Below are 16,038 nucleotides of genomic sequence, written 5' to 3' on the forward strand. Positions count from 1 at the left end.
GATGGGTAAGTGCAGTTAGTCACATACCACCAGACAGAAATCAAACAGTTCTTTCCCAAGGATGGGTAAGTGCTGTTAGTCACATACCACCAGACAGAAATCAAACAGTTCTTTCCCAAGGAAGGGTAAGTGCGGTTAGTCACATACCACCAGACAGAAATCAAACAGTTCTTTCCCAAGGAAGGGTAAGTGTGGTTAGTCACATACCACCAGACAGAAATCAAACAGTTCTTTCCCAAGGAAGGGTAAGTGTGGTTAGTCACATACCACCAGACAGAAATCAAACAGTTCTTTCCCAAGGATGGGTAAGTGTGGTTAGTCACATACCACCAGACACAAATCAAACAGTTCTTTCCCAAGGAAGGGTAAGTGTGGTTAGTCACATACCACCAGACACAAATCAAACAGTTCTTTCCCAAGGAAGGGTAAGTGTGGTTAGTCACATACCACCAGACACAAATCAAACAGTTCTTTCCCAAGGAAGGGTAAGTGTGGTTAGTCACATACCACCAGACACAAATCAAACAGTTCTTTCCCAAGGAAGGGTAAGTGTGGTTAGTCACATACCACCAGACAGAAATGAAACAGTTCTTTCCCAAGGAAGGGTAAGTGTGGTTAGTCACATACCACCAGACAGAAATGAAACAGTTCTTTCCCAAGGAAGGGTAAGTGTGGTTAGTCACATACCACCAGACAGAAATGAAACAGTTCTTTCCCAAGGAAGGGTAAGTGTGGTTAGTCACATACCACCAGACAGAAATGAAACAGTTCTTTCCCAAGGAAGGGTAAGTGTGGTTAGTCACATACCACCAGACAGAAATGAAACAGTTCTTTCCCAAGGAAGGGTAAGTGTGGTTAGTCACATACCACCAGACAGAAATGAAACAGTTCTTTCCCAAGGAAGGGTAAGTGTGGTTAGTCACATACCACCAGACACAAATGAAACAGTTCTTTCCCAAGGAAGGGTAAGTGTGGTTAGTCACATACCACCAGACAGAAATGAAACAGTTCTTTCCCAAGGAAGGGTAAGTGTGGTTAGTCACATACCACCAGACAGAAATGAAACAGTTCTTTCCCAAGGAAGGGTAAGTGTGGTTAGTCACATACCACCAGACAGAAATGAAACAGTTCTTTCCCAAGGAAGGGTAAGTGTGGTTAGTCACATACCACCAGACAGAAATGAAACAGTTCTTTCCCAAGGAAGGGTAAGTGTGGTTAGTCACATACCACCAGACAGAAATCAAACAGTTCTTTCCCAAGGATGGGTAAGTGTGGTTAGTCACATACCACCCATAGGTGTACAGGCTTCCATTTTTGTAGGGGGGCAGACTATCTTTTGTCCGAATTAAACGAAAATGCCAGAATCTGCATGACAATATTTATTCATATTAGCATTATTACCAAACAGCTATATAGTGTTGCAAACTGATGACTACACATTTTAAGTTTTAACATAATTACAACTAATTTTGAGCATTTAGTGATGGAAATAAATGGTAAAAAGGTCTACGGTTAGCACATTTTGCAAAAATATCTCAATAATGTTTGCCTGAATTTAAAGGTTTGCTCCAGCATTAGGTGGCAGTTGTCCCACCTTCCTCTTATCTCGTACACTTAATTTCTCCCATCCCAAGCCATGCAAGACGGGCGTATTCCATGACGTCAGTCCATGCGGAATAAATCGGTCTTGCATGACACATGACTTCTGTTGTTTGAGCTGATATTAACTTTGGGTGACAGCAAAATAACGCAAGAAATGCTTTTTATATACTCTTCAAAAAAAGAAACGCAAAAGGGTACAAATGGGTTATAACTCCGATTTTATGTTTCCTACCGGTTCATGCTTTGTGAATATAAGGTCACTGCATGTCCCAAACACATTCCCACGGTTACATTCGATAAAACGCAGCTACTGTACAATAAAGTTCCAAAATGTGAATATTCGCAAAAACGCAGCCACGTGCAAACCATGTCACCACTGCACGTGCGTTGTCTGCACGTGCAACATGAACACCGACAGTGTAAAAGTGCAGGGTGTTCGCTTGCCTGGCCTCTGTATCTGGCCGACAGTTGACAATCCAGGACATGCCACGTCTCAGTGAACCGCAGAGAAACAATGCCATCGGCCGACTAGACGCAGGCGAATCCAGAACGGCCGTTGCCAGGGCATTCCATGTGTCCCCAAGCACCATCTCCAGACTGTGGGACCGTTACCAGCAACATGGATCAACATGTGACCTCCCTAGATCCGGTCGACCACGGGTCACTACCCCCGGGCAGGACCGCTACATCCGGGTACGCCACCTTCGGGAACGATTGACTACTGCCACCTCCACAGCCGCAGCAATACCAGGTTTGCGCAGGATATCCGACCAGACCGTACGGAACCGCCTACGTGAGGTAGGAATTCGTGCCAGACGTCCAGTTCGAGGTGTCATCTTAACACCACAACACCGTCGACTCCGACTGCAGTGGTGCCAGATTCATCGACAGTGGCCTCAACTGCGATGGAGACAGGTGTGGTTCAGTGACAAGTCCCGATTTCTGCTCCGATGTCATGATGGAAGATGTCGCGTGTATAGGCGTCGTGGTGAACGTTATGCGGCAAACTGCGTGCAGGAAGTGGACAGATTCGGCGGGGGTAGTGTCATGGTGTGGGCAGCCATCTCACACACTGGCAGAACTGACCTGGTCCACGTGCAGGGCAACCTGAATGCACAGGGCTACATTGACCAGATCCTCCGGCCACACATCGTTCCAGTTATGGCCAACGCCAACGCAGTGTTCCAACATGACAACGCCAGGCCTCACACAGCACGTCTCACAACGGCTTTCCAACAAAACAACAACATTAATGTCCTTCCTTGGCCATTGATATCACCGGATTTGAACCCAATTGAGCATCTATGGGACGAGTTGGACCGACACCTCCGACAGCGACAACCACAGCCCCAGACCCTGCCCGAGCTGGCAGCAGCCTTGCAGGCCGAGTGGGCCACCATCCCCCGGGACGTCATCCGTACTCTGGTTGCTTCAATGGGCAGGCGGTGCCAGGCAGTTGTCAACACACGCGGAGGCCACACCCGGTATTGACTCCAGATGACCTTGACCTTGGTGGTGTGTCCTATCACTTAATCACAATGGACTAGAGTGAATTGTGAACAATCCTGCAACATTTGGTAATTATCGGACTCACCATTCAATAATTAAATCAATTCTCCAAATGTTACGACAATGTGGTTTTGCGTTTCTTCTTTTGAAGAGTATATTTCAGAAAAACAGGGAAACCTGCTGTCATAATGAAATTATACTGTCATTTTTTGTTTATACCTTTTAGTATAAACCATTTTTGCGTACAATCTTTTCAATGGTTATGATTATTTTATTGTAAGATAAAAAAAAAAAAATGTAGGTTTTTCACGTTTTCCCAAACTGCTTGTTTTTCATCTACTCCTCCATTATGTATCCATGTGGGACATGGCTATTCCACCCTCGGGTACATAATACGATGTCAGGGACTTGGCAAGCCTTGTCCCTGACAACAAATTATGTACCCTCGGGTGGAATAGCCCTGTCCCACATGGATACATATGAAGGATTTATTTAATACTAAGAGACAGAAATCACATAACTCTTTCCCAATCTGAAGACAAAAACATAATGCATAATCAGAGCCGTATTTTCTTCGTCCGATTCAGAGTGGATTTTTATTGAACTTCAGATATAGGAATAGGATCCATGGTATCTTGAATGAGTTTGTTTCGCCTCTGTGTCAAAGGTCAAGATCATAATTACTAAAATAGAAATATGACGTCACTACTCTAGCAACTTGATTTCTCATCTGATATATGCGAATATGATTATGATATCTTGAACAAGTTCACATTTTCCCTCAAAGCATTGAAGGTCAAAGTCACTGTTACCAAAAATGTCCAATTTGTATGAAATGCATTTGTGTTGTTTTAAGGGTTAATACAACATTTAATACAATATTTTAGTACAGTAGTTTTGAAGAAGTCTGTTTAGTATTGGACGTGTTATACATGTGTGTATGTATTATTTGAGTGTTCTTATATTAAGCATACTTAATTTGGACAAAGCGATTATTATTGCTTGGTGCAGTTTTATGCCCTGACTATTTATTGTTGTAACCCATTCAGACTACAGGAAAATCCTAAAAGGCTTTAAAGCTAATAGCCACACTACAGGGCAGGGTTTCTGCCAGAGGGTGAAATATTAAGTACCCTAAAATCTTAAAAATTAATGGATATAATTTTTAAATTTTTAGAAAAATGAAAGATAAATTTCAAATGCATAACTTCCTACATGTAGTATAGAGCCTTTACGATATGTTTTGTTTTTATTACATACCGTCAAATTATGTTCTGGCAGTACGTCTGCAGGGATGAGCCGGGTTTCTGCCAGAGGGTAAAACAGTACGTCTGCAGGGATGAGCAGGGTTTCTGCCAGAGGGTAAAACAGAACGTCTGCAGGGATGAGCAGGGTTTCTGCTAGAGGGTAAAACAGTACGTCTGCAGGGATGAGCAGGGTTTCTGCCAGAGGGTAAAACAGTACGTCTGCAGGGATGAGCAGGGTTTCTGCCAGAGGGTAAAACAGTACGTCTGCAGGGATGACCCGGGTTTCTGCCAGAGGGTAAAACAGTACGTCTGCAGGGATGAGCAGGGTTTCTGCCAGAGGGTAAAACAGTACGTCTGCAGGGATGAGCAGGGTTTCTGCCAGAGGGTAAAACAGTACGTCTGCAGGGATGAGCAGGGTTTCTGCCAGAGGGTAAAACAGTACGTCTGCAGGGATGAGCAGGGTTTCTGCCAGAGGGTAAAACAGTACGTCTGCAGGGATGAGCAGGGTTTCTGCCAGAGGGTAAAACAGTACGTCTGCAGGGATGAGCAGGGTTTCTGCCAGAGGGTAAAACAGTACGTCTGCAGGGATGAGCAGGGTTTCTGCCAGAGGGTAAAACAGTACGTCTGCAGGGATGAGCAGGGTTTCTGCCAGAGGGTAAAACAGTACGTCTGCAGGGATGAGCAGGGTTTCTGCCAGAGGGTAAAACAGTACGTCTGCAGGGATGAGCAGGGTTTCTGCCAGAGGGTAAAACAGTACGTCTGCAGGGATGAGCAGGGTTTCTGCCAGAGGGTAAAACAGTACGTCTGCAGGGATGAGCAGGGTTTCTGCCAGAGGGTAAAACAGTACGTCTGCAGGGATGAGCAGGGTTTCTGCCAGAGGGTAAAACAGTACGTCTGCAGGGATGAGCAGGGTTTCTGCCAGAGGGTAAAACAGTACGTCTGCAGGGATGAGCAGGGTTTCTGCCAGAGGGTAAAACAGTACGTCTGCAGGGATGAGCAGGGTTTCTGCCAGAGGGTAAAACAGTACGTCTGCAGGGATGAGCAGGGTTTCTGCCAGAGGGTAAAACAGTACGTCTGCAGGGATGAGCAGGGTTTCTGCCAGAGGGTAAAACAGTACGTCTGCAGGGATGAGCAGGGTTTCTGCCAGAGGGTAAAACAGTACGTCTGCAGGGATGAGCAGGGTTTCTGCCAGAGGGTAAAACAGTACGTCTGCAGGGATGAGCAGGGTTTCTGCCAGAGGGTAAAACAGTACGTCTGCAGGGATGAGCAGGGTTTCTGCCAGAGGGTAAAACAGTACGTCTGCAGGGATGAGCAGGGTTTCTGCCAGAGGGTAAAACAGTACGTCTGCAGGGATGAGCAGGGTTTCTGCCAGAGGGTAAAACAGTACGTCTGCAGGGATGAGCAGGGTTTCTGCCAGAGGGTAAAACAGTACGTCTGCAGGGATGAGCAGGGTTTCTGCCAGAGGGTAAAACAGTACGTCTGCAGGGATGAGCAGGGTTTCTGCCAGAGGGTAAAACAGTACGTCTGCAGGGATGAGCAGGGTTTCTGCCAGAGGGTAAAACAGTACGTCTGCAGGGATGAGCAGGGTTTCTGCCAGAGGGTAAAACAGTACGTCTGCAGGGATGAGCAGGGTTTCTGCCAGAGGGTAAAACAGTACGTCTGCAGGGATGAGCAGGGTTTCTGCCAGAGGGTAAAACAGTACGTCTGCAGGGATGAGCAGGGTTTCTGTCAGAGGGTAAAACGGGTATGGTGCCATACCTAAATGTTTTTGCAATTTGACCTTTTGAAAAAATTAATGACTTATCATTACTGTATAATTTTCTTAACCCTCAGCCTAAACATAGCCCATTTTCTTTCTGGGGAAGGCTCTCCCATACCCCCTGTTGACTGTGGTTGCATTCAATTCCATAGCACCATACCCAAATATTTCTTTCCGGCAGAAACACTGATGAGATAGGCAGGATAATTTTCATACTAAGTGGCTACTGCATTTAGTACAACATGTACATGTATATATACTGAACGAAATAAGAAACTTCCGCTAACTTTGCTTGAACATAACTTGATGAAAACAAACCGGGGGAATAATTGTTATATATGCGTTTAAAGAGTGTTCCATGATGCATCGTTTGGTGCAAAAATCATGGCCATAAGTTAACAAACTGGGAGAAATTTTGACCAAGTGTGGTAGGGGTTAAAATAAAAACACCCACTTAATAACGGGTATGACCACCTCTTGAATTGACCACTGCAGTGCATCGCAGGCGCATAGAATTGACTAAAGTGTTGATTTCTGCCTGTGGAATATTGTTCCATTCCTGAATGAGTGCTTGACGAAGTTCGTTGACGTTAGTGGTGGGTTGGGACGACGTCTCAATCATCTGTCCAGACTATCCCAAACATGCTCGATGGGGTAGAGATCAGGACTTTTAGCGGGCCAGTCATCAATGAAATCAATGTTATTTGTCCTAAGAAAATTTACAGTGTCTCTAGCTGTATGAGAGGTGGCATTATCATGCTGAAAAATCAAGATGTTGGCGTTGTTATGGAACAGAGGAATGACGTGATGAGCGAGAATGTCATCGCGTTAACGTTGAGCATTTAAATTGCCATCAATGACGACTAGTGGTGAACGATAACCATGGGCAATGGCTGTGCAGACCATGACACGGAGATTTCGTATCGCTCGACTAGAACTCCCAACATGTCTTGCAACGTCTTCTGTCGACATGCCAGCATCAAGCATGCCAATCGCCCGTTCGCGTAAATTATTGGGTATTCTTGGCATACTAAAAATGCTACAATGTAAAAAACTTTAATTTTTTGTACAAATTTTGAAGCGTTTTCGTTCACTTGACAACAATGTCAGTAAGACAAGTAAAACAAATTGACCGAATACTACACGGGACATGTCGAACCATGCATGCACGTGCAAATTGAATTTCGCGTTGTCGACGATTAACAGTGCAAAAATAATCGATAAAATTCGTGAATCCTGATAATACAGCTCAAGGCTAATACTACCTATATAATTTCATTACACAATGAATTCTTTAACACAACAAATACTATATGTACAAATCAGAACTTTCTTTTTTTGTTCAGTATACATGGGGCCGGGACGTACCCCAGTGGGATCGATCCCCATTGGTGGTTCCATTGGGTTATTTTTCGATCCAGCCAGTGCATCACATCTAGTGTATCAAAGGCTGTGGTATGTGCTATCCTGTCTGAGATGGTGCATATAAAAGATCCCTTGTTTGTAATGGAAAAATATAGCAGGTTTCCTCTCTAAGACTATATGTCAAGATTACCAAATGTTTGATATTCATTAGCCGATGATTAATACATCAATGTCCTGTTACGGTGTTGTTAAACAAAAAAACCTGTATCTTTAGTACATATATATATATATATTCATGTTTTTTGGTGATATACCGGCCTCGGTGGCGTCGTGGCAGGCCATCGGTCTACAGGCTGGTAGGTACTGGGTTCGGATCCCAGTCGAGGCATGGGATTTTTAATCCAGATACCGACTCCAAACCCTGAGTGAGTGCTCCGCAAGGCTCAATGGGTAGGTGTAAACCACTTGCACCGACCAGTGATCCATAACTGGTTCAACAAAGGCCATGGTTTGTGCTATCCTGCCTGTGGGAAGCGCAAATAAAAGATCCCTTGCTGCCTGTCATAAAGAAGAGTAGCCTATGTGGCGACAGCGGGTTTCCTCTAAAAACAGTGTCAGAATGACCATATGTTTGACGTCCAATAGCCGATGATAAGATTAAAAATCAATGTGCTCTAGTGGCGTCGTTAAATAAAACAAACTTTACTTTTTTGGTGATAAAATTTTATTTAAATTAGTCAAATTAGTAAACAAAATTCAAAATATATGAAGCATGCCACAGACGGGTTTGACAGGGCTGTATTCTCAGCTCCTAGCTCTTTTATCAGTGTTTATAAATGAACTGGCAGATGAAACATGAGCTAAAGGGGGAAAATTGTATATTCATCTCCATGGATATCCAAGAATTAATCTCTTTATTGGTGTTTGCAGAAGACCTGACATTGTTATCAGTCAACGTGAATGGGTTACAAAGTAAACTAACTGTACTGTACCCAGTTTTATTGGAATAGAGGCCTTTATGTAAACGTGGACAAATCAAACATTGTATTATTCAAGTGGGGAAGAAGGCTGACTACGTACACATGTAAGAAATGGTCATAAATACATGTACAAGGGGTATGCTGTTAAAATGGTGGCCTATAAATACAACGTACATGTACAAGGGGTATGCTATTAAAATGGTGGCCTATAAATACAACGTACATGTACAAGGGGTATGCTATTAAAATGGTGGCTTACTATAAATACTTGGGAATTTAGTTTTTCTGTCAAAAGGCCAGAAATAAGACTAAATATGGTCTTTTGAGGTGAAACACTTCATGGAACATACCCCACAGACTGCTTCAAGTTAAAGATTTGATCACATGATTACACCATGTTATAGAGGGGCACGAACATAGCCCAATAGTAAAGCGCTTGCCTGATGCGCGGTCGGTTTGGGATCGATCCCTGTCAGTGGGCTCATTGAGCTATCTTTCGTTCCAGCCAGTGCTGTGGTATGTGCTATCCTGTCTGTGTGATGGTGCATATAAAAGATCCCTTGCTACTAATTGAAAAATGCAGCAGGTTTTTTCTCTAAGAATGTCAAAATTACCAAATGTTTGACATTCATTAGCCAATTATTTATAAATTTATGTGCTTCATTGATGTCATTAAACAAAACAAACGTTCTCTTTAATACGATATTATTTGAAACTTCAATAAACAAAGACATCGACTTTTGTAAACAGGTTTTAGGAGTACCATAGGTAAACATTTCAAATGTTATGGCAAGAGAAGGATGTGGCAGATTAATGTTTTAAAAAAGTCTGGTTATTTACATTTAGTCTACATTAAAAAGAAATAATGTCACATGATAGTTAAGAGATTTAAAGAATGTGTTTATTAGCATCCCTCAGTTTTGTAGAAAGTACCAGTTTGCATGTTAAATTAATTGTTTGAGAGAATGAGTACCTTTGACATGCCCCTATACGACCAATTTTTCGGGCATGTCTGTCACAGGCCAGGTCACTGGGTAGCCAGTGATCTGGTCTGGGACAGAATACTAATGGACAATTTAGAAATTTAAATAAAAAAAGGGGAAGGTAAATTAATTGTACACTCTGTTCTTTTTAACCTCTTGTGTTCTATGCATAGTACAACTCAAATATATGTGTGTCAGTTTAAATTGGGAATACTAGTAATTAATGATATTTGCACAAATGCCTGTAAAATTACATGTTAACTAATATCATATAGCGATCATAAAGCATTTTAGCCACATATGAGTTTAGTTTATATTTTCTAGTGTGACAAATTGATCACCTAACCTTGCAATGAAATTTGTAGTGCATTTTATTTGAAACGTCATGTGATTGCTTGCCAAACACCATTTCAGGATATTGATATTTAGCTCGCTTTTTATTCCTTACTGCAAGTGAGTAAAATAGCTGTGACAGCAGAGGTTTTCCTAGAGGCTAAGATATCTAACCTATGAAAATGCCACTGAACTGGGTTTTTATTTTATTAGATTTTTTTAGATATATTTCTTTTAAGGTTTTTTTTAAAACAATATATATTAACGTTTGTATTAACATTGGGGATTTTGCTCATAGTGAAGACTAATTCCATGACCACATTTTAAGTTAAGACAAATTATCTTCCTTTTTTTTTGGTTGGACTGATTGTATGTTATACAGATAGCTCCAACACATACATGTAGTAGTAATGTTACGATGTGACAGGTTAATGTTATTTTTTCAGATGGGTTGAAGAAGATCCGTTTGAGATTCTGAGCTCCGTGGAAACCTGCATTGAGAAAGCTGTGGACAACCTGAAAGCTCTTAACATTCCACACAGCGACATCAAGTGTGAGTTTAATATTTCACTCACGTTATTGATAAGGGGTGGGACATAGCCCAGTAGTAAAGCACCCGCAGCGACATCAGGTGTACACAGCGACATCAGGTGTACACAGCGACATCAGGTGTACACAGCGACATCAGGTGTACACAGCGACAGCAAGTGTAGGTTTAATATTTCACTCACGTTATTGATAAGGGGTGGGACATACATGTAGCCCAGTAGTAAAGTACCCGCAGCGACATCAGGTGTACACAGCGACATCAGGTGTACGCAGCGACATCAGGTGTACGCAGCGACATCAGGTGTACCCAGCGACATCAGGTGTACCCAGCGACATCAGGTATACCCAGCGACATCAGGTGTACGCCGCGACATCAGGTGTACGCCGCGACATCAGGTGTACGCAGCGACATGAGGTGTACGCAGCGACATGAGGTGTACCCAGCGACATGAGGTGTACCCAGCGACATCAGGTGTACGCCGCGACATCAGGTGTACGCCGCGACATCAGGTGTACGCCGCGACATCAGGTCTACACAGCGACATCAAGTGTACACAGCGACATGAGGTGTACACAGCGACATGAGGTGTACACAGCGACATGAGGTGTACACAGCGACATGAGGTGTACACAGAGAGAACAGGTGTACACAGCGACATGGGGTGTACACAGCGACATGAGGTGTACACAGCGACATCAAGTGTACGCAGCGACATCAGGTGTACGCAGCGACATGAGGTGTACGCAGCGACATGAGGTGTACGCAGCGACATGAGGTGTACGCAGCGACATGAGGTGTACGCAGCGACATGAGGTGTACGCAGCGACATCAAGTGTACGCAAGTGTACGCAGCGACATCAAGTGTACGCAGCGACATCAGGTGTACGCAGCGACATGAGGTGTACGCAGCGACATGAGGTGTACGCAGCGACATGAGGTGTACGCAGCGACATGAGGTGTACGCAGCGACATGAGGTGTACGCAGCGACATGAGGTGTACGCAGCGACATGAGGTGTACGCAGCGACATGAGGTGTACGCAGCGACATGAGGTGTACGCAGCGACATGAGGTGTACGCAGCGACATGAGGTGTACACAGCGACATGAGGTGTACACAGCGACATCAAGTGTACACAGCGACATCAAGTGTACACAGCGACATCAAGTGTACACAGCGACATCAAGTGTGAGTTTAATATTTTTTTCACTTTGCAGGGCTTCTAGAATTTTTACAAAATCCACTAGCCATGGGATCAGTGATTTAAAACATTTACTAGCCACGATTAAAAATTCACTAGCCCTACTTTACTGAATACAATTTTACTAATAGTAATAATCAGTTACCTAAAGGTCTATCAAGGACAGATGATCGCTCAACCACCAGACTATATATCCAGGTCACATTTTTTTCATAATGGAATATTATAGTTGGAAATGTATATACATGTGTATTAATACAGTTAGAACCGCCTGAACCAGACACCCACAGAGCAAAGTAGAAAGTCTGTTTTTAACAGGTATCTTTAGGTGTGATTATAGTTGGAAATGTATATATTAATAGTTAAAACCGCCTAAACCAGACACCCACAGAGCAAAGTAGAAAGTCTGTTTTTAACAGGTATCTTTAGGTGTGATTATAGTTGGAAATGTATATATTAATACAGTTAGAACCGCCTAAACCAGACACCCACAGTGCAAAGTAGAAAGTCTGTTTTTAACAGGTATCTTTAGGTGTGATTATAGTTGGAAATGTATATATTAATACAGTTAAAACCGCCTAAACCAGACACTCACAGAGCAAAGTAGAAAGTCTGTTTTTAACAGGTATCTTTAGGTGTGATTATAGTTGGAAATGTATATATTAATACAGTTAAAACCGCCTAAACCAGACACCCACAGAGCAAAGTAGAAAGTCTGTTTTTAACAGGTATCTTTAGGTGTGATTATAGTTGGAAATGTATATATTAATACAGTTAAAACTGCCTAAACCAGACACCCACAGAGCAAAGTAGAAAGTCTGTTTTTAACAGGTATCTTTAGGTGTGATTATAACCCAGTGGTAAAACACTCACCTGATGCATGGTCGGTCTAGGATCGTGCACCACGACTGTTAAATGAAAAACCGTGATATATACATGTTATCCTTTAGTAGGATGGTGCATATAAAAAATCCATTGCTATTAATGGAAAAATGTAGGGTGTTTCCTCTCTAAGGTTATATGTCAAAATTACTAAATGTTTGACATCCACTAGTCAATGAATAATAAAGTAATGTGCTCCACTGGCGTAGCATGGGTTGCCAGCGCCCAGGGTAAAGCAAGTATTGCACCCCCTAACCAGTGGATTGTTAGCACTCCCTGAATCCCTTCCATCAGTCCAGCATTTTGCACCCAGGGCAACCGCCCCAGTGGCTCTGCCCATACTATGCCACTGATGTGTGCTAGTAGTGTAGTTAAACAAAACATTTTTTTTTTTTTTTTTAAAGGGGTATCCGGTTTAGAGATGTTCTTTTCTGTACTGATACTTACAAAGGGACTGCAAGAGATACCCAGTTTTGAGGGGTTTCAGTGTGCCCCTTTTCTTGTTCAAAAATGTTAATTAGCTGATACATGTACACGTATGTTTGCGTTCGTGTATTTATAGTGTCATGTGTTTTTTGAACCAACAGGATACCAGCCTCGGTGGCGTCATGGTTCGGCCATCGGTCTACAGGCTGGTAGATACTGGGTTCGGATCTCAGTCGAGGCATAGGATTTTTAATCCAGATACTGACTCCAAACCCTGAGTGAGTGCTCTGCAAGGCTCAATGGGTAGGTGTAAACCACTTGCACCAACCAGTGATCCATAACTGGTTCAACAAAGGCCATGGTTTGTCCTATCCTGCCTGTGGGAAGCGCAAATAAAAGATCCCTTGCTGCTAATCGGAAAGAGTAGCCCATGTAGTGGCAACAGCGGGTTTCCTCTCAAAATCTGTGTGGTACTTAACCATGTGTCTGACGCCATATACATGTAACCGTAAATAAAATGTGTTGAGTGCGTCGTTAAATAAAACATTTCTTTCAACCAACAGGCATCGGGATTACAAATCAGAGGGAGACAACTCTGGTGTGGGACAAAGTAACGGGGAAACCACTGTATAATGCAATTGGTAAGTATTTTAAACAATTTTTATTTATTAATATTAATATATATTTCTGAAAGAATGACTGTTTTATTTCTATTTTTAGTATGGTCAGACCTTGTTAAGTTTTACAGCTATTTTGACTGTTTGGATAATTGTAGACTAAATGATTGAATGTTTACATATTTGACTATGTTAAATTAATAATGATCACAATATCTATCTGTTGTTTCAGTTTGGCTGGATGCTAGGACTGGTGCGACTGTTAAAGAACTGATTGCGAAAAGTTCACAGAAAAACAAAGATTCTCTTCGTGTAAGCAATTTTACCTGATGTACGATAGTAACCCATTAGATAGAATTGCACTGGACAAAAACCCACCACTTGTTTCTCTCTTCTTTAAAGTCGACAATAGGTCACTATAAAACAAAAAATATTTAATTTAAAACAGTCCTCCTGTGGACTAAGAACCTGACAACAGTACGTCGAAACAATCACAACTATGTTTGTATTGCCAGAGATCTCGTTAAGAATTATACAGATTTATTATGCTTTAGTCAGCTAACTAAACACTTGCATATTGAAGTTACATTGCATACACTAACAAAATACGTTCATTTTCAAAACAATCGAATCGTTATTGCAGTTTGGTTAATGTAAATATTATACATGTATATAATATATATGTTATATGTATTGGTGTATTCGGTTCAGCTAATGACAAATACGAATGCAACTACGATAAAGATTGCTGTTAGGTGCACTGAATATTCGAGTATATCATTACACCCCTATATGCGTAACAGTAAGAAAAGTGTAAAGTGTAATAGCTGAAAATATTCGACATTGTCACTCATCAAAATTCATGATGGCAATCAGCAATAAATGTTTATAATTATCGGGCAGGGTTTCTGCCAGAGGGTACGAAGAGTAAATTAACGTACCCTAAAATCTAGGGAAATAATGAATATATGTTAAAATAATTTTCTGACAGATACCGGTAATGGAAACAGAACTGCAGTTGAATTGCAGGGTCCAGTTTCAAAAGATTTTAAACCCATAGCCACCTAGTAAGAGCATTTTGATTCATGTATTCTATCCTGTCTATGGGATGGTGCATATAAAAGATCTCTCGCTGCTAATGGTAAAATATGGGTTTCCTCTGTTAAGACTATATGTCAAAATTACCAAATGTTTAACATCCAATAGACAATGATTAATAAACAAACTTTTGATCTTATTTGTTTATTGTATTACATACCCTCAAATTATTTTTTGTCTGGTATTTACTTTGTTATTATTTGTGTTAACTTGCCGTCACAAGATGATTTGTATTTCAAGGGCTGGACAGTTTAATAACAAGGTTCAGCAGATTTAAACGTTTGTGTGTTGTTTCAGCCTCTGTGTGGTCTTCCTATAGCGACGTACTTCAGCGCTGTCAAGCTGTACTGGCTGCTGTCTAACTGCAAGGAAGTCCAGCAAGCCGTCAAGAATGGAACGTGTCTGTTCGGTACGGTCGACTCGTGGCTCCTCTGGGTAAGAGTTGCTCTCTCATCTGTGCATTGGTCTATTTCTTGTTCCAGCCAGTGCACCACTACTGGTACATCAAGGGCTGTGATATATGCTATCCTGTCTATGGGATAGTGCATATAAAAATTCCCTTGCTGCTAATCGAAAAGAGTAGCCCATGAAGTGGTGACAGCGGGTTTCCTCCCTCAATATCTGTGTGGTCCTTAACCATATGTCCGACGTCATATAACCGTAAATAAAATGTGTTGAGTGCGTCGTTAAATAAAACATTTCTTCTCATCTGTATTTACTTCAAACTATTTTTCTATTTCTCGTTCTAGCCAGTGCACAACAATTGGTATATCAAAGGTCATGGTATGTGCTATCCTGTCTATGGGATGGTGAATATAAAAGCTCCCTTGTGGGTTTCCTCTCTAAGACTACATGTCAAATGTTTGACATTCAATAGCCTATGATAAATAAATCATTGTACTCTAGTGGTGTCATTAAACAAAACAAACTTTATCTTTCAAAATGTTTTGTTTGACACGTTTGTCGACGAGTTTGTTGGGGTATCATTAAACATTCATTCAATCAATCATGGGCAGGACGTAGCCCAGTGGTAAAGTACACACCTGATGCAAGGTTGGTATGGGATCGATCCCCGTCAGTGGGACCATTGGACTATTTCTCATTCCAGCCAGTACACCACGACTGGTGTAACGAGGGATGTGGTATGTGAGATCCTGCACATAAAAGATCATGTATTGCTAATTGGAAAGAGTACCGGTAGCCATTGTGTGGAGACAGCAGTTTTTTTTTCTGTCTCTCATTATCTCTGTAGTTCTTAACAATATGTCTGAAAAGAAATGTTTTATTAAATGATGCACTCAACACATTATATTTACAGTTATATGGCCCACTGACGGGGATCGATCCCACACCGACTGCACATTGAGTGAGGGCTGTACCACTGGGCTACATCTCGCCCCCATGTGTCTGATGCCGTATAATCGTAGATAAAATGTGTTGAGGGGGTGGAATGTAGTCCAATGATAAAGCAGTCGCCTGATACATAGT

The 16,038-nt window shown here is 42.0% G+C and overlaps 1 protein-coding gene across 3 annotated transcripts in view; it reads left to right on the forward strand.

Annotated features, from left to right (window-relative positions):
• LOC121386246 (glycerol kinase-like) overlaps positions 1-16,038 on the forward strand; it is a 59,090-nt gene that overhangs the window by 15,506 nt on the left and 27,546 nt on the right. For 2 of the 3 annotated variants that reach the window (XM_041517081.1, XM_041517079.1), the window contains exons 3-6: positions 10,225-10,331; positions 13,399-13,476; positions 13,685-13,764; positions 14,848-14,985. In XM_041517081.1, coding sequence (XP_041373015.1) covers positions 10,225-10,331; positions 13,399-13,476; positions 13,685-13,764; positions 14,848-14,985 — 403 coding nt within the window. Of the gene's footprint in view, positions 1-388; positions 1,206-10,224; positions 10,332-13,398; positions 13,477-13,684; positions 13,765-14,847; positions 14,986-16,038 lie in introns of those variants that run through there. The other variant, XM_041517082.1, reaches the window with a different exon arrangement.

Source organism: Gigantopelta aegis, chromosome 12 (genome assembly GCF_016097555.1).
Source record: "Gigantopelta aegis isolate Gae_Host chromosome 12, Gae_host_genome, whole genome shotgun sequence".
Taxonomy (NCBI): domain Eukaryota; kingdom Metazoa; phylum Mollusca; class Gastropoda; order Neomphalida; family Peltospiridae; genus Gigantopelta; species Gigantopelta aegis.